This window comes from Rhinolophus sinicus, chromosome 9, assembly GCF_057876585.1.
Source record: "Rhinolophus sinicus isolate RSI-liver-muscle chromosome 9, RSI-T2T, whole genome shotgun sequence".
NCBI lineage: Eukaryota > Metazoa > Chordata > Mammalia > Chiroptera > Rhinolophidae > Rhinolophus > Rhinolophus sinicus.
The window spans coordinates 34,988,827-35,014,120 of NC_142509.1; the positions used below are offsets into that span (position 1 = coordinate 34,988,827).

The 25,294-nt window shown below is 34.6% G+C and overlaps 1 protein-coding gene across 15 annotated transcripts in view; it reads right to left on the bottom strand.

The window, feature by feature from the left end:
• IFT81 (intraflagellar transport 81) overlaps positions 1–25,294 on the bottom strand; it is a 148,825-nt gene that overhangs the window by 34,970 nt on the left and 88,561 nt on the right. For all 15 annotated transcript variants that reach the window (XM_074321753.2, XM_019733941.3, XM_074321747.2 and 12 more), the window contains 6 exons: positions 24,770–24,835; positions 24,350–24,460; positions 23,325–23,409; positions 17,418–17,581; positions 16,003–16,098; positions 10,308–10,454 (listed from right to left, as the gene is read on the bottom strand). In XM_074321753.2, coding sequence (XP_074177854.2) covers positions 10,308–10,454; positions 16,003–16,098; positions 17,418–17,581; positions 23,325–23,409; positions 24,350–24,460; positions 24,770–24,835 — 669 coding nt within the window. The remainder of the gene's footprint in view (positions 1–10,307; positions 10,455–16,002; positions 16,099–17,417; positions 17,582–23,324; positions 23,410–24,349; positions 24,461–24,769; positions 24,836–25,294) is intronic.

Here is a 25,294-nt window from a genome sequence, read left to right on the forward strand (position 1 = left end):
AACGAATATTTGTCTATAATAAAACTAGATAGTTTTTAAATAAGACCTACAAATGTACTAAAATTCTATAAAAATTGAATAATGGATAATGATTAATAATGTCTGTCATTCTGTTTGAATACAGTTAAAGAGTACCTAGAAAATGAGATAATCACCATTCTTTCTATGTACTAAAGAAATGTCAAGTAATTCAAATAAACAGAAAAGTAAAGATCTAGGTGTGATGAATACTCCTTAGAACTAAAATAGAATAATCCCTACTGCAAGCAACTACACATCAGTCTACACACTCTGAGTACAACTATGTGAAAATTTTGTATACATGTCTATAAACCAAGATTAGGAGAGAATTAAGAAATTAAAACAGCTGTTGTGTTGGGCAGGCAGAGTTATAGTGAATTATCTGATATTTATTTCTTAAGTATTTAAAAAATTTAAAAATATTGTTGAAGGAACTCTGGAATAGGAAATGTGTGATGAATGCTTGGAGCATTAAGGGAAAAGCTTTCTATAGTGCACTACGGCAGGTCAATTAAGTAAATATATCATTAAAATGACCTGCGAAGCTTGTCACTGTACAGGAAGGCCCATTATAGCAGCCATTACTAATCATGTAGACCAATATACATTTGTAATCTAAATTTGTCATTTATGAAAGAGCAGCCATCATTTTAGATGCTGAGATCAGTAAGATTAATGCTTTCTAGTGCTAGCTTCTGGCTTTGGGACCAGTTTTACAGACACAGCTCCTTTGTGATCAAAAGGGAATGTGACAGATGTTCTTTCTCCTCTTGTCCACTTAACATGTTTTCGAACCTTCAATAGAAATGATTAAAATCTGGGCTAGCTTTTTAAATGGACAAGGCAATTTCTTTCCCTAAGTATGTAACCATTTCCAAATGCTTTCAAAGCTGATCTGGAACTCAAAAGTATTATTGGATTCCAGACATCATTCTGGATATTTATGTGGAAACAAGAATCTCTGCTCCTGCTGCAAATTTTCCACCTCAATACCTCAATACCTGGCGTAAAAATATTTCCACAGTAATCAGCTGTGAGGACTTTACAAGACAACACTATAATAAGGACCACAAAGAGCTATTTTTCTCTTTCGAAAGCACTATTCCCCTTTTACAGAGAAGGAAACCTATAGAAAAATTAATACAACTCACCAAAGTTCAGCAAGTTAGAAAAACTGAACTAGAATGGGTACTTTTATCCTATTAGTTCAACATCCATGCTCTTTTCCATTTCTTAATTAAATCACATCTTTGTCAGTGATTTCATCAAAAGATTTTAAAGCATGGAAACCCACAAAAATAGGCCCCCAAGAATTAGGTATGAGATGACATAACACCAACTGTTCAAGAGTAGCATGAAAACACCCAATGGCCACATTTTTTTTCTGCCCACTTGTCAGTGTCTTGTATTCTGTCTGAATTCAAACTTGCAGAAAACCTGAAAAGGCCATCTTTGCACGTCACACGTCATGTCATAAATCATTTGGATTCCCTGAAGTCTGGTCTTAGAATTGCTATTTGTTTTAAGGCAAGAAAAATATTTCAAAGCAACGTTTGTTTTCTGCTAAAATGATAGTCTTTTCATATCACCCATCGTCACTAGTACCACATAGCTAAACACACATACAAATACAATTCTAACCTTTTCCAACCTGTTAGTATTACATTTTTACTTTAAATTAGACAATATCACCAAGCCAAGCATAAACAATGTAATTACCTACTAAGGTAGTGGATAGTTAACTAATTCTTTTGAGAGAGCCTGTGATAAGCAATGTGATATATGCTGGTAGAAAACTGGTTTAATAGAAACTTGCACACAGGAACATCCATCTGTGAGAAACAGTTAATCATACCATCCAAGGTCTCTGTGCTTCTGTTATGAATCAAGTCACCACCACACAACTGTTGCTATATCTCTAATGGGTTTTCCAACTGCTGTCCAAGCAGTTCACTCTCAAAAACAAATTCTTGTGAGAAGTTTGCAAATTTTGAGTTAAAATGGTGGCATTACCTAGATTGCATACATAATACACTGGTTCTCTTACAGTGAATTGAGCCAAAGTTATTTAATTGTTTTGTTCCATCTCCTAGGAAATTTTAGGGGCCTCAGGTCCTGCTGTGAACTCTTAAGAGGGTAATATGATCTGAAAAGTTCTAAAAATATTACAGTTTTTCCTAGGCTCACTGAGAAGGGTGGATGATTCAATTACCAGTGTCAAAATTTGATTCCTAATTTTTTTGGGATCTAACAACTGCAGTAAATCTTGCCAGGATTCCCTTGTTTTCATTGTGTCTCTCTTTGAAGTATTTAAAGAAGATTTCATAATCTTTGCAATTTAGCACTAGGATTTCTTTCAGTAGCTGTAGAATGAATTGGTCAGGCCTTAAGCTGCTCATAAATATTATTTGACCAAGCCCATTTTTTTAAGTAGCCATTAACTGCAAAACAGCTGATCTTCTTGTAATGGTTAGGGGAGAAAATATAATGGACTCAACACCCATGCACCATAAACCTGGAGTGACCTTGCAATGCATGATGTGCCAATGGAACTTTAACCACAGGTTCACCTGTTGCTATCACGTTCAGACCCAGAAGGCACGCATTCATCTGAATGACAGCTCTGGGAAGGGTACTAGGGCTGCACCACTGGGGCTGATTTTTTGTTTGCTTCTCAAATAATTAAAGCAGAGATTCGGAGATATCAAGGTGACTAAGATGGTAGAGGTCAGCAGTTAGGTGGCACTACCACAAGTAGCACAGGCTCTGTCTTTGCTCTTCCATTAAGTGAAACAAAGTCATCCAGCTCAGACTGCTGCTTATGAAAGGGGGAAAAAATCATACCAAAGAAATTGACTGGAGGCTACCATATTAAATGGCAAATTTAGGTTTGTGGCCAGGTTTTTAGAAATTACTTTATCTATACAATGAAATAAACAACTATGGTAAGAATGAAGAGTTACATATAAATCATTTTTCTTATTAACTGAAGTGCCAAAATATTTTTAATATATTTCCCCCCAAAATAAGACCTAACCGGAAAATAAGTCCTAGCATGATTTTTCAGGATGACATCCCCTGAACATGAGCCCTAATGCGTCTTTTGGAGCAAAAATTAATGTAAGACCCGGTCTTATTTTCAGGGAAACATGGTAGTATCACTTTTCTAATGAAAAAAATGTATCTATATTAGACTATACATTTTCGTTCGGGTTTTCTACACATTTACCGAGTGCCTATTAAAGGACAGGTCTAAGTAAATGGTGGCGAACATGAGACCTACCTGTCATCATGGAGCCTATTGATTTCTCAGGGGAGGCAGAAATTGGACAAGTGATCTCAAGTGTGCTATATGTTACAACACACATGAATCGAGTGCTATGGGAATACATTTCAGGGTTGTGGGGTGTGAGCTAGGAAAACAGTAATAGGCTGTGCTTCCTGAAAGAGATGTTACTTAAGCTCTTTCTGTTATCTTAAAAAAATCCTACTGTTCACAGCAACCTTTTATTGATAACTCAGCGTCATAATTATGACCATTAACTATTATATTATGCTATAAAACTGTTTTTCTATGTCCTCTCATACTGAATCCTGCATAAAGTGAGATATTTCTATGCAAACATTTTTAAAACACTCCCAATTATGGGAAACTAAGGTCACTTAATATTAAAATCCTGTCCCAGTATTGGAAGTATCATACCTTAGAATAACAGCAATAATTTGCACTTTAAGTATATGCAGTTTATTGTGTTAATTATATCTCAATAAAGCCGTCTGAAAAAAACCCTCTGTGACAAAAGACACCAATATACAAAGAGACAGATGACAGACTAGAAGAAAACAATTATCATTAATAACCAAAATAAATGTAAAAATATGATAAACAGATAAGGAAAAACATTCAATCTGTTAGAAAAAAAATGGAGAAAGAAAATAAACAGGCAAATGACAGAAGAATTATAAATGACCAAACATGTATGTGGACAGGTGCTCACTCTCACTCCTAATCAAGAAAAATGAAAATTAAAACAAAAATACTGTCAGAATGACAAAAAGTTAAAGGACTGAGGATCAAGTGCTGGTGAGAGTTTTAAGTAACAGGAAATAGATACTCTTGTACACTCGTAGTTGGAATAAATTTGGTACTTTCATTCTATGAAACACAATGTAGCAGTGAACTGAAAAGAAGCACATGATAATTGTTATTATAACTGTTGGTAACATTGATTGTTTCCTACAAGCCAGGCACCGTTGTGGGTGGTTTACTTGTATTAATTCATTTAGCCCTCACAATCACCTTATAACCTGAGTACTGTTATTACCCCCACTTGATAGACAAGGAAACTAAGGCACAGAGGAGTTAGGTACCCTGTTAAGGTTAAACAGCTAACAGGTGGCAGGACAGAGCAGCGATCTGCACACAAACGTCCAGGCTCCAGAGCTGATTCTCTTCACCTCTACAGAATGGCCTCTTAATTTGCTGACATGGAAAAATCTCTAAGACATGTTATTAAAAGCAAGTTGCACAATACACACTACATAATACCACTTGTATTTTTAAAAACCCATGAAACAGTATTACCTATATCTGTATTTACCGCCAGAGAAAGAACTGCAAGGATATACCAAACTGGTGGCAGTGGTTTCTCTTTGGAAAAGCGACCGAGGGACTGGGATTAGGGGTAGGTGGTAGTCAGGGGGACTTTTGTTTTATGTGTATTGTTTGATTTTCATACCATTATAATGGATTCAGGTAGTATTTGTATAATCAGATTTTTTAAGATTAAAAACCCCAAAGCATTGATCCAGGCCAATCTTTTTTTTCTACTCAATGCACACATTACTTCTAAAATGTGGCTTGTCCAGCTTGTGAGACTATTTTAAATAGTGGAGCACTCTATTTCACCAAAGCAGCCTGCTTTACTACTGAAGAAAGCTTCAGTGTTTCTTACTAACCACCAACCATTGGTCCTAATTCTGCTTTCTGTCAAACAAGAGTAACACTAATCCATATGTATCTGGGGTCCCCAAGACCATCCCCGGGTTCAGTGATTTGTTATGAGGACTCACAAGAGTCAGCAGCTGGTCATACTCATGGCTATGCTTTGTAACAGTGAAAAGATACAGAGCAAAACCAGCCAAGGGACAAGGGCACAGGGGGTGAAGTTTGGAGGCAACCAGGGCAAGCTTCCACGAGTCTTCCCCTTAATTCCTCCAGCAATGAGTCGTAACAATACCTGTGAAATGTTGCCACCCAAGGAAGTGCATTAGAGACACAGTGCCCAGCGTTTTTACGGGAGGCTGGTCACGGAGGCACACTCTGTGAAGCCTATACCAAAATTCCAGACTCCCAGAAGGAAAGCAGGCGTTCAACATAAACCACACTCCCTGTACAGTGAACCATTCTTATCAGGGAATGGTGGGCATCCTTGTAAAATCCAAGATCTCAGATGCCAGCCAAGGGCCAACCTTGCAAACAAGCTTTTCTAAGAATAGCAGTTTCAGTCCTGCTAATGTTAACTCTTTCCTGCACACCATCCTTTCCACAATCCTTTTGATATTTAAATGCAGTTCTATTATATCTTTCTTTCGTTTTTGTTGTTGTTGTTCTCAGTTAATACATAATCAACTCTTTCTATGAAAGTTTCCAGACTTTTCATCCATTTTGGTCACCCTCAACTGGACTATGTGCCTTTTAAAACATGAAGTTAAAAATGTAAAATAAAATCCCAGAAATAATTTCATGATAAATAGGGTATTACATTTTTATGAATGCAGTATAATATTTTATTTTTTTAAAGCTGCATTACTAATGAATGACATGTTGAGTTGGCAGACAAAACCTGAATTCTATATTATACTTATGAATATAATCCCATTAATGGCATTTTGGTTGTTTAAGCACAAGGCTCCTACCTACCAAGATAATTTTGAACCGTAATTCTATCATCTGTCTCAGGCCGACTATTCCTTCTAGCTTCCTGTCCTATGCAAATAATGAAGGGGCCTGGAGCCAGACTACCTCAACTCAAATCATGGTCCTACTACTTATTACCAACATGATCTTGGGTCAGTTGGCACAAGTCCTCTGTGTGCCTCAGTTCCCTTACCTATAAAAGCTAGAAATAATAATCCTATCTATCTCATAGAGCTGTTTAAGGAAATAAATGAGATAATGGATATAATAAGCTTAGTGTGGTTTCTGGCACATTATAATTGCATGATAAACATTAATTATTATTATTAATCTAAATTACTGATAAGACTAATAAACAGGTCAGGATCAAAGACCAAGCTCCATAGCATTTTTGGGGTGACTTCATTCTGAGATACAGCAATCAAAGTTCTTTGAGAATATCATTTCAACCAGATTTATGCTGAAGTATTTTATACTTAAATCAATGTAGATATAAAAGTCAGATAGTCATTATTATCAATTTGTATTTATGTTGAGATTGTGGCAGCTCAACTTAACCTTTTTATCACCTACCTGGTGTGAAGAGAAATAAATCAAGACAGATTAGACTGGCAAGAAAATCTCTATCACTGAGAACGTAATTTCAACTACTCAAGAAATTTCTCCCTATGTCAGAAGTCTGGCAGAATAAGATACCACGTATTCCTGTACTTGCTCCTACTTATGGCCTTAAGCAAAGTACAATGAAAATAAAATGTTAAAGTGATAGATAACAAAGTATAATGAAAAAAAGAAGCATTTTTAGACATTTCATCTTTCATTAATAAGAAAAACCAAAGGAATGCTAATGAAAAGTCTATGAAGAACAAATGCCTATAACACTTGTCTTCTGCAACCAGAAAAGCTCAAATTCTTAGCCAAATGGAACTTTAATGGCGGTGGGAAGCATCAAAATGCATACTTTAACACTGAACTTCAAAAACTACTAACTGACCTCTAAAAAGAAAATGACAAAGGAGTAAAAATCATTATAAGTACAGTATCATTACATTTATCCTTAGGAACACAGTCACATTCCTAAATTTCCCCAGGAAAAGATTAATCAAGCAACTACATATGGATAACCAAGGAACGAAGGTCTCCATCCAAACAAATGACTGTCACGGTTTCTAGTGAGCTAACACTTTCGGGTAATGACTGCCTGCAACGCAGTCCTGTTTGGAGTCAAGTCTGAATCTTGAAATGAACTCATTCTAACAGCGCCCTGGAGAGCCTCGCAGTGTTCTCACGTGCACAGCTGCAGAGGTCCTGAGATGTGGCTTCAAATCCTTGCTCTGCAACTCACCGTGTGACTTTGGGAAGTCACTTGAATTCCCCTATGCCTGTTTCCACAATTATGAAATGAAGTTAGGATCTACCTCATAGGCTTTTTAAGGGGATTAATTAGAATATATTGTATGTGTGTTTTATTGTGGGTAAATATACAGAATATAAAACTTACCATTTTCACCATTTGTAAGCATACAGTTCCGTGGCATTGAGTGCATTCACACTGTTGTATTAATACAAACATCACCAATGATGTGTTTTTAAAGTGTTCAAGACTGAGCGCACAGGAACTGCTCAGCTAAAATAATTCATTAGTGCTATCTTCTCAAACCATCTCAAATCTATGTAAATTATTTATCCCTCAACAGAAACTACTTCATACTGTGTTTCCCGAAAAATAAGACCTACCCGGAAAATAAGCCCTAGCATGATTTTTCAGGATGACATTCCCTGAACATAAGCCCTAATGCGTCTTTTGGAGCAAAAATTAATATAAGACCCTGTTTTATTTTTGGGGAAACATGGTATTTCTTTCTACAGAACTGCTCCCCAATCTGGGAAATACTAATTTCAATTTTTAAGCTATCAACTACATTCCTAGCTTTCAAATTCTTCATTCAAGTGAATGACAAAAATATAAAACTGTTAAGAGCTAACACTTACTGAGCACCTGTATGTGCCTGGTGCTATTCTAGGCACTTTACATGCATTCACCCATTTAATCTGCACAGTAATAATTCCAGGAGATATTAATATATACTAGCAGCAGTCACATTTCACAGCTGAGTACAGAGAGGTTAAGGAATCTGCCCAAGGTCATCAAGCTGGCAAACTGACAAAGCCAGGACATGCACTCAAACGACCGAGTTCTGGAGCCCGTGCCCTTCACCATTCCACACCCTGCCTCTCACACAGGCAGTAACACGCAGCCCACAGGAATGGTTGTTTTCAGGCGTCAGATGTTATATGTTGACGGAGGCTTTGAGTTCTCGGAAGCTGTGACATCCACTATTTCGTGCGTCCTTCCTAACGACAACAAAGAGCGATCACCCCCATTTTACAAACGGGGAAGTGATTTATTTGCTCAAGGTCATGTGAGAGAGACCTGGATCCCGGCTGGGCCCTGAGCTTCACCCAGTTGTAAAATGGAAATAACATCTCTTACAAGAAGTAAAGGAGTACATGTTTGCAAAATATCTAGCACAGAGCCTTGTATAAAAAGTGCTCAATCAACGTTAGCCCCACCTCGTTCTCCTATTTGTGACTCCTGGCATAGAATTCTTTCCAAACCTCATGCTACTACATCCCGATACCCTCTCACCAACTGTGTTGACAGATGGGTGGCAAAGAACTGTGTTTTGGTGATTACCATGTGATTTTAAATGAAACCTCAGTAAAGTCCAGCTATATTATATAATTATAATCAACTTCCTCACTTTTGTCCATATGGCCTATCACTTTATCAAAGTAGAAAATAAAATTGGTCTACCAAGATTTGTTCTTCATAAAATTATGCTTAGTGTTCCCCAATACCTTCTGTTCTTTTAGGTGACTGCCAAATGGTTTACTTGATCTGTTCTAGTTTCTGACCACTATTTAAAAATTAAGTTGACCTTATCATTTCCAAAGCTATCTTTCTTCCCTAAAAAAAAAAAAAAGCATGCCTTTTTCTGTCATCAGACACTTTTCCTATTCACTACAATTTGTCCAACATAAAGGCTAACAGCTTGGCACTAGGTTCTTTGCCCTCAAATTTACAGAGGGAATAGCTAATAGTGAATTATAAGCACTACTCATGCCAAATGTGGCCATAGCAACTGGGCTACGTATTTCCTTCAGATGAGCATCATTTTCTTAAGACTAAGATTAAAAAAAAAATGCTAGGAGGTAACATGTTCTCTCATGAAGCAAAATTGCTGCATAATTAATCTTTTTTTCCCCTGAATAACAAGGATGTCATGCATGAAGTATATGATGTCGGCTTCCAAGTATCATTTTGAATACTCCCATGTCTTAAAGCAATCTGGAAGTGGATACCAAAGGAATGTCTCAATCAAAGGCTGACTTCTGAAATCCACCACTTCCCTCTAAGCTAAAAGGCGCATTGGGAGGCCACAATCCAAAGTGCCACAGAAAGAAGTGTGTGGCAGTGAAGGCTCTCTGCCAGTTTGTAACAGTGAATTCAGCAACTTTCCAAAGCCAAAATGAAATCTGGACATGAGCAGCTTTTCAAAGTAGCATTGCTGAGTCCTAGTAACCAATATAAAATTGAAAAAGCTCTAAGAGGTAGGGAAGTACAGGCAATGTTTAGGAATTAAAATATGACCTATCACTTGATTTGCTAAAATAAAGCAATGAGCTGAAGACAACATATTTTGCTCCATTCATTCATTCACTCTTCCTTGAGCTAACTTAATGAAAAGGCGATGGGGAATTATAGTTTTGGTGCTTAAGGTTAGCCATCCATGAAGGACAATATTACTTGTCCTACTGATTCATGAGTCTGACAAAAGGATAAACGAAATAACAGCTGTTTAAGCATTGTTCAAAATTTTAAGTACATAGCAACACAAGTTATAAGTGTATTTTTAAAATTTGTAAGCATCAACAATGAAGTCATTTTAATGGTGTCAGAGCAACTGGTCAAACACACACTACTGACAAAGTACTTAGTGATGACTTTTCTCAGCCCTTTACAGAATTACATTTATCAACAAATACAAATGTTTATCTTGTCTGTTCCTACTCATTTTGTTTCACTTTTATAACAATACTCAAATAAATCCAGTATAAACCCACTTAATTAAAAAGTGAAAATTTGGAACATTAGCTCATAAAATCACTAAGATCTCTATCTATCATTACACATCACAAATATCTCAATATTACTGCAGAGTTTTCAGTTTTAAATAAATGGGTTTTATAAAATGAGATTAACTTCCCATCATTGACATTGAAAATAAAAAAGTCAAAAACATTAATGGCTTCAAACAAAAACAATAGTCCTACCCTTGTCTCATGAGATTCCTCAACTTACCTCATCTCCCTTCAAAACTTCAGTGCCATCAAACTCCCGGGTCTGATTTGTCTTCACTGACACCTCTTTCTCTAGGCTGGCTAACTTCTCCTTTGCTTCCTGAAGTTCCTCCGCTTTTGCTTCTTTTTTACGAGAAATGATGGATGCCTAATTGAACATTAAATATGAATGTAAAATAAAACATACCATCAACTTTCTATTATCTTGTGAAATTATCTATTGTTTAGATTTTACCAAGCTAAATTTTCAGTATCATGTTGGCTTCCCCTGACCTATATGTAACTTGCCCTGCTGCCTATCATCACCAGTTACACATTTAGTATGAGTATGCAATGCACATTAAATATCAACCTAAAAACATTTTGGAAGCCCAAAGCCCTGAAAATATAGGACATATTAGCAAAGAAACAAAAATGCAATAGTAACAATATATTAAAATCTTGTCAAGTAACACTCAAGCATTCTAGGTGAGTACACAGAAGCTAATACTAAGTCTATTGTTTTTCTGCATGGTGGGTTTCCTTTCATTGGAAGAAAACAAGAACACTTTATTCTCAAACCTGCAACACAGGTCATTTAATCTAAATTCTGTATCCATACCTTTAAAATGAAATGTTAAAACATCTATTATATATATGCATTTAGGATCTTCTAATAAATAAAATGCAGGTTCAAAGTCACACATCTAACTCACTAGAATTATGTAAATATTTGCATAATCCAAATGGTTGCTCTTAGTCATGAATGCAGCTTTTTATATTAGTTAGCGACTCTCGGGGGATTTCCTTAAATGAATCATGGTTGTACTCGTTTAAGACAAACGATAGCCAAACTGTCTTCTTAAGTGAAACAGTACAAATATTTTCTTCAAACAAATTTGACAGGAGAGGGGGAATCTCCAGTGCAAAGCTTCTAAAAAGTTCTATTGTCTTTCCTGTTTAAAAACATGAAAAGACAGGTGATAAAGCAATGTTTCTCTTTAGGGAAGTATTCCAGCTAAAAAAAAAAAGAGAGAGAGAGAGAGAGAGAGAGAGAGAGAGAGAGAAGGAATAAGAGTACCAGGGATTGATGGCGTACTTCCTTAACATGATAAAATAAATATAAACTTTGCCCAAACCAGGATCTTACCTAACAGAGCAATGTGAGGGTATCTCCCACTAAAGTCTGGAACAAGATAATAATGACCACCACCTCCACTACAATTTAACACTGTGTTGAATGCATTTGCTCATACCATTGGACAAGAGAAAGCAAAAGAAGCATAAGAATTTGAAAGGAAAAATTGGAATTTTCATAGCATATGATTATGGACCTAAAAAGCCAAAAGAATCTATGAGGAAACTACAGTAAACAAATCAATAGCTTTCATGGACAAATAAATCAGTCAGAAGATAGACATAAGGAAAGAAAAGCCCTCATTTATAAAAGTAAAAAATAAAACATGTAAGCATAAATTTAACAAGAGAAATTCCAAACTTTATGAGGACAACTATGAAATGCTCCTGAAAGACACAAAAATAAACTTGAACAAACAGAGGGGTATACTATGTTCTTAGACAGGAAGACGGAATATAGCAAAGATGTAAGTTCTGTGGTAATTGATAAATATAAAGCAACCCCCCAAATTAAAAATTATGTTTTTTTCCCCTAGAACTATACAAGTTGGTAATAAAGTTTATTTGGAAGAACATACAAACAAGAATTGTAAGGAAAACCCTGAAAAATTAAAGCAGTTGGAAATGAAGGTGGCTACTTTTAGTAGATATCACAACTTGATTATAAAGCTTCTATAAATAAAACAGTTAATATGGGTCATGAACAGACAGGCCAATGGAAAAATAGAAAATCTAGAATAATCCAATAGCATTTTTAAATTCAGAGTAAAATAAAGGCAGAATTTTAAATCCAGAGGGGAAAAATGGACTTTTTTACTAACTGGTATTGGGACAACTGGATAACTGGATAGCCATATACAACAAATACCATACATCAGAAAAATTATACATTGATCAGAGATTTAAATATAAAAAAATAAAATCATAGAAATCCCAAAAGAAAATTTGAGTAAATTTCTCTGTAACTTGCAAGAGAGAAAATATCCCTTACTATGACTCAAAATCTGAAATAAGAAGACAAAGAATTGATAAAGTTGATTTCATACAAATGAAGAACTTTCCCATGGCAAAATAACACCATAAACAAAATAAAAAGGCAAATATCAAACTGAGGGGGGAGGGGAATGTTACACTTATAAACTAGACAAAGAGTAAATATTCCTAATATATATAGTTTCTAAAACTAGGGGGGAAAAAAGAGTCCAATAACCCTACAGAAAAATGGGTATAGATATGAAGGGGCAATTCACAGAAAAAGAAATTAAGATGACTGTTACTCATGTGAAAAGATGTACAACCTTGTTTATGACAAGATAAATGAAAATTAAAACTATCATAGGATACTATCTCTTATCTACAAGAATTAACAAAAATCTAAAAGTTTAAAAACACGGTATTGGTGAGGCTATGAGGAAACAGGCACTTTGATATATTGCAGGTGGGAATGAAAAATGCTATAACCCCTATGGAGGTGAATTTGGCAACATCTAGCAAACTTACATATGCATTTACCCTTTGATGTAGCAATCTTACTTCTGGGGCTATATCCCAAAGATACACTGGCAAAAAATATGCAAAGAAGTAAATAAAAAGCTATTCATTGAAGCACGATTTGTAACAGCAAAAGAATGGCAACAACCCAAATGTCCATTGACTGGGGATTGGATGAATGAACTGAAGTATACCCACGCAATAGAGTACCATGTGACTGCGAACAGGAATAGCATACACAATAGGATGGTTATAATGAAAAGTACAGATAATAACAAGTATTGGTGAGAATGTGGAGAAATCAGAATCTTCATACACTGTTGGTGGGAATGTAAAGTGGTGTAGCTGCTTTGGAAAACAGTTTGGTATTTCCTCAAAATGTTAAATACAGAATTATATGAACCAGCAATTCCACTCCTAGGAATATACTCAAGAGAAATGAAAATATATTTCCACACAAAAACGTGTACGAGAATGTTCATAGCTGTATTATTTATAATAGCCAAAAAGTAGAAACAACTCAAACATCCATCAACTGACAAATGGATACACAAAATGTGATATATTCATACAATGGAATATTATTCAGTAATAAAAAGGAAGGAAGTATTGATACATGCTACAACATGGATGAATGTTAAAAACAGTAGGCTAAGTAATAGAAGACAAACACATAGGACCACAATTGTATGATTTCATTATATGAAATGTCCATGACACAATTTGGTAGTTGCCTAGGGCTGGGGTTTGAGGAGAATAGAAAGTGAGTGCTAACATGTTTAGGATTTCTTTTCAGGGTGATAAAAATGTTCTAAAAATTGACTGTAGTGATGGTTGCACACCTCTGTAACTATACAAAAAAACCCACTGAACTGTACATTTTAAATGGGTGAATTGTATGGTATGTGAATTTATCTGTTACAAAAGAAGGAATAAAGATTATTCTACTATATACCAGCATATATTAAGAATTTTTTAAAAATCAGTCATACAATGTGATATATATATGATGTATTATAGAAAAGCAGACTTGAAACCTATGTAATTTTAATAACCAATGTCACTCCAATAAATTTAATTTAAAAAATAAATAAAATACTTTTCCCCCCCTTCTTCCACCTTCCCCTTCCTCCCCCCACTTCAGTTCAGGCCGTTGTTTCTCAGTCTAGTTGTGTAGGACACAGCTCCCTGGCCCATGCTGGTGTTATGAGCCTTGCGCTCCCCCCGCTGAGGCAGTCGGTCAGCTGCTCACAGCAGCTCATGGCAGCTCTCGCCTGCTGCCGGCCACTCACACTGGCCACTGGCTGCTCATGGCAGCACATGTTAGCCCGCGGCAGCACACAGCAGCCCATGGCAGCTCATGCCAACCTCTGGCTGCTCATGGCAGCCCAGCTCCAGGGAGAGCCGTTGTTCACAATCTTAGCTGTAGAGGGCACAGCTCACTGGCCCATGTAGGAATCGAACCAGCGACTTCGGCGTTAGGAACACAGCGCTCCAACTGCCTGAGCCACTGGGCCGGCCCGAAACCAATTATTTTGAATAAAGGTGAAAATCAAGCATGTGCCCTGCCTTTCTTATATGAACCATAGTTCAGGGTAATAGTCAACCAATATTAGGTTGGTGCAAAAGTAATTGTGGTTTAAAGGTTAAAATAATTGCAAAAACCGCAATTACTTTTGTACCAACCTAATAGTTGATGAGAGGAAGCTTCTCTTTATAGACGTAGTCCAGCTAATAAACGAAGAAGGAATCATAATGTCATTATTTTGTGATCCCTAATAAAATTAATGGATAGGCAAGGATAATCGATGGCTGCTAACATCACACAGAAAAAGAGACAACCAGACATTATTATCTCCAAATGAAAGTACATAATATGACTTAGAAAGTATTCTTGCCAAAAAAATATCAACCCAGAATCTGTTCAAGCTTCTAGTTGTCATATATAGGAAATACAGGAAACAGACCATGTTAAAAGGACACCATAGGGTCACAATCAGTAAAATACAAACTATGGGAAATGCAGTAAATAGGATAAATTGCAGTAAATAAGTTACAAGAAAATTATTAAATAAATAAATAATATGGGAAAGACAATCTATAGATTTAAAGACACTTAAATATATCAACCAAATGCAGTGTATATATCCTGTATGAATCCTAATTAAATCAAAGCAACTTAAAAAGAAAGAAAGAGACAATCAAAGAAATCTGAACACTGGATATTTGCCAATATTAAGAAATTACTAAAAGTTTCACCTGTGATATGTTGTTCTAAGTTTTTTCAAAGCCTTTATTTTTCAGAGCTCCATTCTGAAATATTTATAGATAAAATGATATAAAGTCTAAGATTTGCTTCAAAATAATCCAGTTAACGGGCTAGGAGGTATACCAGTTGATGAACCAAGAATGGCCAAGAGGGTTTATTGAACTATTTTCTCTAGCTTTGCATAGAGTTGAAATTTTCCATTATAAAAAGGGTTTTACAAATCCTAACATCCTTGAATAATGCTTTGTTATGCAGCTCTGTTATGTATTTTCTGAGGTTACAGAAAACTCTTCACACTAAAATCCTCCTGCCTGGGTTCTTTTCAGATAACCCATGGCTTTCGTTTGAATCTTTTGTCTAGAAATACATAACAACACATATACCCTCATAATCTAATAGTGTGGATAAAATGATAAAGGCCTTTGCACTAAAATTTAATTTACTCTATACCTGCAAACGAACTTTAAAACTTGAAACAGTATATTGCTTTTAATTCATAAAAGGTTATAAATATTATGATTTATATCACTTAAGGTAAGCTTTCGCTTAAACAATCAAATTCCACACTCACAGATATAGACACAAACAGCTCTTATCACCACAGTTGGCAGACACTAAGAAAACTAAGCATTATCAGGTGGATTGCATTTCAAATTTGAACATGCGTCTTTTGTGGCTTTTCCAAATTCCTTGTTATAATCTGGAGATTAGCAATGACAGAAGAACATTTATTCTTTACTTCCTTCTCACTTTAACACTATAGATAATACAGCCTATGGTGTTTATGAACATGTTCAGATCTAAATAAGAATGGTCTTACCTGTTGCCTGTACAGTGAGAGTTTGCCCTCAAGTGGCTCATTTCTCATCATTTTCTTTTCAATCAGCTGATTGATCTGTGTGTTTATTTCATTTATCTAAAACAGTATGAAAGTAAAAAAGGTTCAAATTCTCCCTATGATTACACAAAGGAAAGGACATATAGGCAAACCAAGCTTTGAATTTACAGTTCCTATCATCCGTGATTTGATGGAAGGAACAGTTCCATTAATGTTATGAGTGGACTGTTATGATTACTTCAGAAATAATGAACATTTCATTATATATATTTACACAATTTGATTACTTATATGGATTTAATCACCCATGTCTAAATTATCCTGAAGTATTCTACATGAGATATTTATACATTATCAAAAAGACAATTTCTAAAACTCGGAAGTTATCCTCTCACCTAGTTGTGACTTTCATCACAGCAAGTGATAAAGCAAATCCAGACTAACATTCCTCAGGGATTTAGTACAAGGAATTCATGAACCCAGTTGTGAGTTGACATGAATGACATCTAAAAACCCTTCCTGTTCTAATAATCTGCGATTCTACCATAGCTATCATCTATCCTACTCATTAATCCAAACCTTTCCCAATGCAATAAAATAAAACTGAATAAAGCCAATAGAAGCATGGAGTCTCTTGACAAATCAAAAAAATTACATGGCTTTCAATATATATATGTCCTTTGAAAAGACTAGCATTCTTCTGTTAATTCTATGAAATTAGATTTGAGCCAAATCTGACTGGGACATCTAATTTCTATAAGTAAATTAAAAGAATACACTGATCAGAATTATGTATTTAATTGTAATGCTTATTAAGCACATTAAAGGACTAGCACGTCAAGACTGTTCAATCAATTTTCGTAATATTTAACTGTTATTTAAAAATATACATATCTGATTAGTGTTTATTTCTAGGGAACAAAAATGTGATAATATGACACCAGGTTTCAATGAGCATTACAAGAAAGTTTAGTAATTCCAAAACTGGCATAAAAGACTAATAACTATATTATTTTTGTATAAAATTGTTATAATATTATTCTTAGAACTAAAAATTAATATTTAAAATATATATATTTAAATTTGTTAATTATTATGCATCGATTATGTATTATGAATACATAAACCTATGAGTCAATTATATGCATTAATTTATATATCCAAGTTATTTAGTTTCCTAGTCAGTTGACTAGGTTTTTATAATATCATGTATATTAAGCACCAGCATTTCATGCTATAATATCTCATAAAGAACAACTCTTTATAAGAGGTGTCAACTCTTAGCACAGATTAACTTAAGAGTCAAGAATAGGACACTATAGAAAGCAGTTCACATAATTTTTACAGGACTGGTGATAGGATATGGGAGCTATAAAAAGAAGATGATTGTCACTTACTTTAGATTCAAGTTCAAGAAGATCAGATTGGTCCATAGCAGGCTCTGAAACCACTTTTTGTAAAAAATGCAATTCTTTTTTCTTATTCTCTAATTCTTTAGGAAATTTTTCAGTCACCATATATGAATTAAACTTTATCTCCTCCTCTAGTCTCTTCATTAGACCTTTAAAAATAAAATAAATGAATAAAAGAGAATAGATATAGTGATATTCTGTACACTTTAAAATACGAGACCCGTATAGTAGGATGTATCTGTCAACATACCTAGTATATCTATCTGCATAATATCATATATGTATAATATCAAGTATAGTACCATAAAAGATTGGCCACTGAAGTCTTTTGATGTTAATTACAATGATAACAAAAAAGGACAATTTACATGGAAGAAGTGTTTAAATAGTTAAAGGAAAAGTAATATTATGATCTTTCCAAATTGCCACCTAATTCTTTTATATTCCACAATATGCAAAAATAACATTTGCAAAGTCAGATATACTACTGGGTCATATTTTGCCTTCTAAGAAATCCACAAACCAAATGACAAAAATCTAACCCAGGTTCTTTCTTCTGTAAGTGGTCATTTACTCTTTTTCTTTTGTAATAATTCTGAGGTGATTTACATTTCTATTATAATACTTTATAAATGGTAATACATTATAATTTGTCAGCTTCAAAGCAATGAAGACATCACTAAAGGTACATGTTAAAATCCAAAAAAGAGAAATTGTCTACATTCATAAATGTTTTCAGTCTTCCATGTTTAGTAGTTTTGATTTTGTAAAGTATTAGTTTATAGGTAAGTGGCAATTTAAATTATAGCTTTAAGATTTAATAGTTTTCTTATTTTGGCAGAGTGCACAAATATACAACCACAGATTTTCAGTGAATAATGGTTTTGTTATAAATTCCCAGCCTAGAGAGCTTTTAAAAGTTTATTTCAGATCTTTCCATTACACATTTACAAATTCTGGCTTGACTTTTTAAAACACTGGATTTCCGGTTTAAGTAATCTACGTATGTAGATTGCTTAATAAACCTGGCCCAAAGCCTTAAAATTATTTTTAGTTCTGTTATGCTAACCATATATTAACATGAAAAAATTTATTAATGGCAAATTCACCAATTTTCCATTCATCCCTACAATTTCCCCCCTTTTGTAGGGACTGGGGAAAGAGAGGGAAGAGAAAGTGTTTAATTAATCATACTATAATTAGGCAGTCATTCCTATGTGGTTTCTGATTAAATCTACATCCTGGCTTCTTTGGCTATTAGATGGCTAGTTTTTCCATCTTCAAGTTCTGAAACATACTGCATATAATCAGAGATGCAAGGAATCAAAGTCGAAAATGTTTTAAAAGGTTTTTTTAAAAATTTTTAGAGAATTTTTATGAGTCTATTTGAGCCAAACTGATGACATATGCCGGGGAGCAAGATCTTAAATGCTTCTGAGAAAAGATTTAAAATTCTTAAATGTTCTTTTCCCTATTTTAGAAAAAGTTTCTAATTCTAGAAAACACAAACTAATCTATCGTGACAGAAAGCCAGATCAATGGTTGCCTGGGGATGGGTAGAGGGCAGAGAAGGGCAGGTATGAGATACAACAAAGAGGCATAAGGAAATGTTTGGATATATTTGGAGTGATGAATATATTTGTTATTGTGATTAGGTTGACAGTTTCATCAGTGTATACATATGTCAACAGTTATCAAGTGTATACTTTAAATATATGCAGTTTATTATTTGTCCATTTCACCTCAATAAAGCTGTTAAAAAACATAAAAAGAGTTCCCAACACATTTTAAATTCTTCTCTTAAAAATTTTAACTTAAAAAAATATATATATATATTTTAACTTAGACCTTGAAAAGAAGTCATGCTTCTATGCAGTTTTTAAAAAATTATCTTTTGAAATCCTGGTGAAATTAAATATAAGGTCACTAAGATCTCAGAAACTTTTTGATTAAAAACCCTCTGAAAACATCTCACTGACCCTACTGTATAATCAAATGAGTAGGCTCTTTTATGTAATAAATCTCACAAATGTGTAGAGTATAAAGATGAATGTTTTATAATATGGCTGTTACTCTGAAAGAATACAAACTACATTGTTACATTAAAAATACTTTTTATGTTATCTAAGTAAATTGAAACTTCTTGTAAGCCATTTTTTGTTACTAAAGAGTTTAGATAGATACTATTAAACTAAATACCTGGATCAATTAACATCTATTTAATCTACTCTTTTCCTAGGCTACTTAATACAACCCTTAAATAGTTTCCCAGAAAGATGTCAAACAAAGCAAGAACTCCTTAACTTCCTGCTCCCCACTGCCTGTCCACCCACAAAAAACACATACATACAGGTACATAGTATCTTATTTCTATTTCAACTATTTTTTTTTTTTCTTTCTTGGTTCCCCACCTGTGTGTGGAAAAGATCCTTTTCTTCCTATCCAGGGTTAAGGTCTCTGCTCCCACCTCCCATCTACTTAACAGACTATTTACTGAATGCCTGCTGAGTGTAATCTAGTGTGCTAAGGCCTGGAAACAGAAAGACCAATTCCTACTCGGTGACCGGGCCTGGAGCTGAGTTGGGTCAGAGGCAGACACACCAACAATGAAAATGTTGTGGTAACTGTTACAGAACATTCAATGCAATGCAGGGAGTGCAATGGGGGCACACAGGAAAGGTAATCAATTCTCACTTTTTCTTCCTGTATCTTTCCTCCCGCATATAAAACCACTCCACACTACCCTCCTCAACGTAGGCACAGTGCTGTCTCTCGTTGGTACTCTCTCTCTTGCCTTCTTTTCAAAGACAAGCAGTCAGAAGCTTATGCTTTTATCTCTACTTCTTCATCCGTCATTGCTCGGCCCACTATCTTTAAGTTCCTTCCGGTCACAGCGCCTTGGCGTGGAATGTCTTCCACTCCCTCACCTTTCCAACTTTAACTTAATTCAGTGGCCACCATGTCCCGGAAGCCATTTAACACGGTGTTAGGGTTTGCTGCTTTGGTTCTCTGTTCTCACAGAACCCTGTGCTGAGACTCCATCAGCAATTCATCACGCTGCATTATAACTGTCCACTGTTTGTTACTCCTCCATCAGAGTAGGAATTAATTAATTTTTTATAATTAATTAATTATAAAAATTAATATTTTCCTAAAAATATTAATAGGAATATTTTTGCTTTCTATTCCTAACACTTAGCATAATACCTGATATGTAGGTGATCAATAAATACTGAATTAATGTACTGTTGGTTTGAGCCAATTATTTCTATTACTACTTAATTAAGCCATTGATTTTGTTTAGCAGCATCTACTAACATGTTACTTACATTACTATTTTAAACCAACATCCCAAGAGATGCCCCAAACAGAACTTTGTCCATTTTGTTACTAAATAAATAATTCTGCATTTCCTGGCCCAAGTTCTATTTACACTAGAAAGCCAAAGCAAAATAAAGACTATCAATTCAAATAAAAATTACTAATATTGGAAATATCTTTGGATATTCTGTTTAGTTGTCAAAATTAAAACATAATAGCAAGAAATATTTAAACTAATAAAATTGAGGATAATAGATATTACAGAAACACATGTTCAAGCCAACATTTTAAATTGTATCAAACTGTACTGATCAACCAATTATTTTTCTGCATACCAAAATCTTTCAATTCTTACATACATTACCTTCATTTCCCAAAACTCACTATTAGTGGTAAGTTCTAATAATTTCTTAGAAAGAGTAGGCTTAGACAAACAAATTGCTTATTGATATTAATTTTTAAATGGCTATAATTTAATGGATTTCTTTTGAAGATTCACCTCAATGTTTTTAGAGTAAAGATGTGAAGGAATCCACATCAAATCCAAAGAACATATATTAAAAAGATATATGCTACACCAAGGAGAAAAATTATTTAAAAATTTTCTTTTGTCTTGAAAATTAACATTCCACTAAAAAGTGAAAACTTAATGAATAAAGAATCAAATGACAAATATATGGTGATGGAAGGAGAACTGACTCTGGGTGGTGAACACATAATGGGATTTATAGATGATGTAATACAGAATTGTACACCTGAAATCTATGTAATTTTACTAACAATTGTCACCCCAATAAATTAAAAAAAAAAAAGCACAACAATATGGAAAATTGTGGCATTAAACATGTTGATCAAAGAAAGAAAGAAAAAAAGAATCAAATGACACCAGAAACTAACTGTATGGCAACACCCAGGTATTGCTTGAATCTCAATTCATAATGACTGAGAGTGAAGATTCTACGGAAAGCCACTAGTTAACATGTATTAACCGTCTTATAGAGGGTACTGCATTGGTTTCTTAAATATCAATTAAATATAACATATTCCCTTGATTTATACGATGTCATCAATTTTAAGATACCATCAACTAAATCACAAATACCATGTTAAATGTACATATTATGTAAGATACATCCCAATTACAACGGGAAAGAATACGTGTCTAGAATCAAGGAAATACTGTATTTTCTCTTTTTATAGCTTTCTTGAGATATTATTTTCATGCCATAAAATTCATCCATTTAAGTGTACAATCCAATGCCTTTTAGTGTATTTACAGAGTTATGCAATCATCACCACAACCAATTTTAGAACATTTTATCAGCTCCAAAAGAAGCCGTTAGCAGTCACTTCCTTTCCCCTCTCAAATGTCCTTCCCTACAATCCCCAACCATAGGCCATCAATCACTAGTTTGATTTCTATCTCTATAGATTTGCTTTTGCTGGACATTTCATACAAATAGGATCATATAATGTGTGGTCTTTTGTGACTAGTTCCTTTCACTTAATGTGTTTCTGAGGTTCATACATGTAGCATGTATCAATACCTCATTCCTTTTATTATTGAATAATATTACATTGCATGGAGAGACCACATTTTGTTTATTCATTCATCAGTTTAGGGACATTTGGGTTGTTTCTACTTGTTGGCTATTATGAATAATACTGCAATGAATATTGCTGTACAAGTTTTTGTGTGGACATATGTTTTCAGTTCTCTTGGGTATTTAGATATTTAGAAATGGAATTGCGGGGTCAATGGTAATTCTATGTGTAACATTTTGAAGAACTGCCTGTTTTCTAAAGAAGTTGCACCATTTTACATTCCTACCAGCAACATGAGGGCTCCAACTCCTCTCTACATTCTCACCAACACTTGTGATTGTCTGTCTTCATTATTATAGCCATTCTATGTATTGTATCTTAGAGTTAATATTTCATAGACTACTACAGAGAAACGAATTAACTCTCTATTGCTGGGTATTCACAGTGGAGTATTTCTCCACTTCCAGTGGGAGCTTTGCTCTGTTCTTCCACTTTACGTGGTCTCCCTTCCGATGAACAAAAACACTTTAAAAATGCCTAGGATGGATTTCGGGGTGTAATCTGGGATAGCAAAACAATTTATTCTCTATGTAAAGCTAATGTAACAACAGAGCCAGGGATACTCATATTATATATTAGCACGACCCCAAATATGAAAAAGCACTCAGTTTTAAGGGTCCAGCATTTTATCTTTTTTTTTTTATAGCCCTGGCTCTTAAACGATGATTCACATTCTTCCATCCATCTTTTTCTTAACATTCATCTTAAGTATGGCACACACTACAGAGCCCCCATCTACAACAGTTTTCATTACCTTTCATTACCTTTCACTCTCTACAAAACACTGAACAGGAATTTAAAAACCCAGGTGAAAACTTAAGAGTGTCTTCACTAGCTAGGAAATGGTGCTCTAAATGCTGAAATATCACTTGACCAAAATTACCATTAGTTAATTGCTTTACGAAAGATGACTGATGTAAGCTAATATTCTCTGATCATCTAGACCATATATTAATTTCCACTTACTTTCAGGCTTTGCATCGGCAGCTGCATGACGCATACTTTTCAGCTGGTTTTGTATTCTTTGCAGTCTCTGCACTGCATGAAATAGCTTTAAAATACAATTTGATCCATTACTTGCTTAGTCTGTTAAAACCTACCACTCATATAGACAAGCAATGAAAAATACAAGTTCCACACAATTCTTGTGATATAAAAGCAGTACCTTGTCATGTAAAAAAAAAAAAAATTTTTTTCTTTAATGATTTGTTGAATTTGGTGATCAAGGAAAAATACTTTGTCAAAGAAATATATGTACCAGGCTCTTCTTATTATAAAACGTTTTTCTTAACTTTAAGGAATATAAGCATTCTCACAAATGATGTCTCAGAATCAGAAATTGATGCTAAGCAACCATTCCGGGCCCAGGCAATGCAGTTTACTGCTGTAGTGGAACTACTATGACGCCAAGTCAAGTTCTAAGACAGCCCAACACCTAAACTGTCCATTTAGAAGGAAATGGAGACGATTTGAACTATATTTTTAATGCATAAGTCTACTCGGTTTTAAAACAGACTGCGAACAAAATAAAAGTAATATTTTCTGGCCAAATTATTTTTTCCTTAAGGCAAAGTCTAAGAATATGGAATACAGGTGTTTTTGAGCCTTGCCATGGTTTACTTATTTGCCACTGGAGTGAAGTGTAAAGGATCCTACGATCAGTGGAATAGAAAGGATGTTCTCATAGCCCCAGAATCTCAGGACACCCTTGAGAGATTCTAGAACTTTTATCAACAGCAATGAATATTCTGTAATGTTGAAACAACATGAGTTAAGCATAGGCCAAAAGGATAGTCTACAGATACATACGGAGTATAAAACCCAAAAGGTGGTATTGTTGCTGGTGGCACCACAAAATACTCTTAAAAAAGTGTTTCATCGTGTTCACAATGGGAAACATGAACTACAATTCTAACATTCTTTCTTCACATTTGAATTACCAAAAGGAACTATTTCTTTCATCATGAGAATATAAACTCTTAGGTGGATACCTGATTCTTTTGTTCCTGTTTTTGTTGTGCAAGAAGTTCTTCTCTCTCTTTTTCAACTCGAAGTTGTCTTGCTATTTTAAGCATCTGTTGATGATTCTGAACTGTCTCCACCTACAGTGAGGAAATAAGTAGTACATGTTACTGTCAGGTTTAAGAAAGAAATCAGCATGTCACGTGACTCAGACATCCACTTACCGTTCCTTTTGGTAAACCATACTCCCTAGAGATTCCAGTAAAGCTCCACACCCCAGCTCCTTAAAAACATTTTGGGCTACTGCCTAGGGAGATTCCCTTTCAGTGTTATTTGAGTTCATCCTCAGATGTACACCATGCCTTGCTTAATCTTTATTTGCATTCCTAAGTCTTTGCAAGTGCTTGGGACTTGGGGCCAAAGTCTTATAGTGCTAATTCTTGCCTTACCCTTTTCTTCAAACGTTCAACTCTCTTAATGAGCTGATCCTTTTCTTCCTCCATTGCACTGATATCCTAAAAAAAATGGTCAAGAAGACATGATAAGAAAAAGTATTTTTTGTAGAATTCAGATAAGAATTTCATGTGATTATGGATCTACCATTTTCATCACTTATAACCAGAGCATTAAGGAACAAAGGTCCTCATTTGGATGAAGGACATTTCTATTTCCCCTCAGGGTTCTTTACATGGTAATTTATTTGGCAGGTTGGTGTTCATCAAGAAAAGCAACTAAAACAGGTTATAATGTAGCAAGGTAAAGTTGCCAGCCAGCACATTTGTGTTCTGATTCCAAATATGGACACATGACTTTTCAAAAATCTTCTATAATGAAAAGTATGTAGGTCTAAAAACATGAACAACAGCTGCTGACATCCCATCTGCTCTGCTAAGTACCAAACTATATATTCTGCCAATTTTCCATTAAAATTATTTTTAAGACTACGGTATTTTCAAGACATAACTTTGTATCTG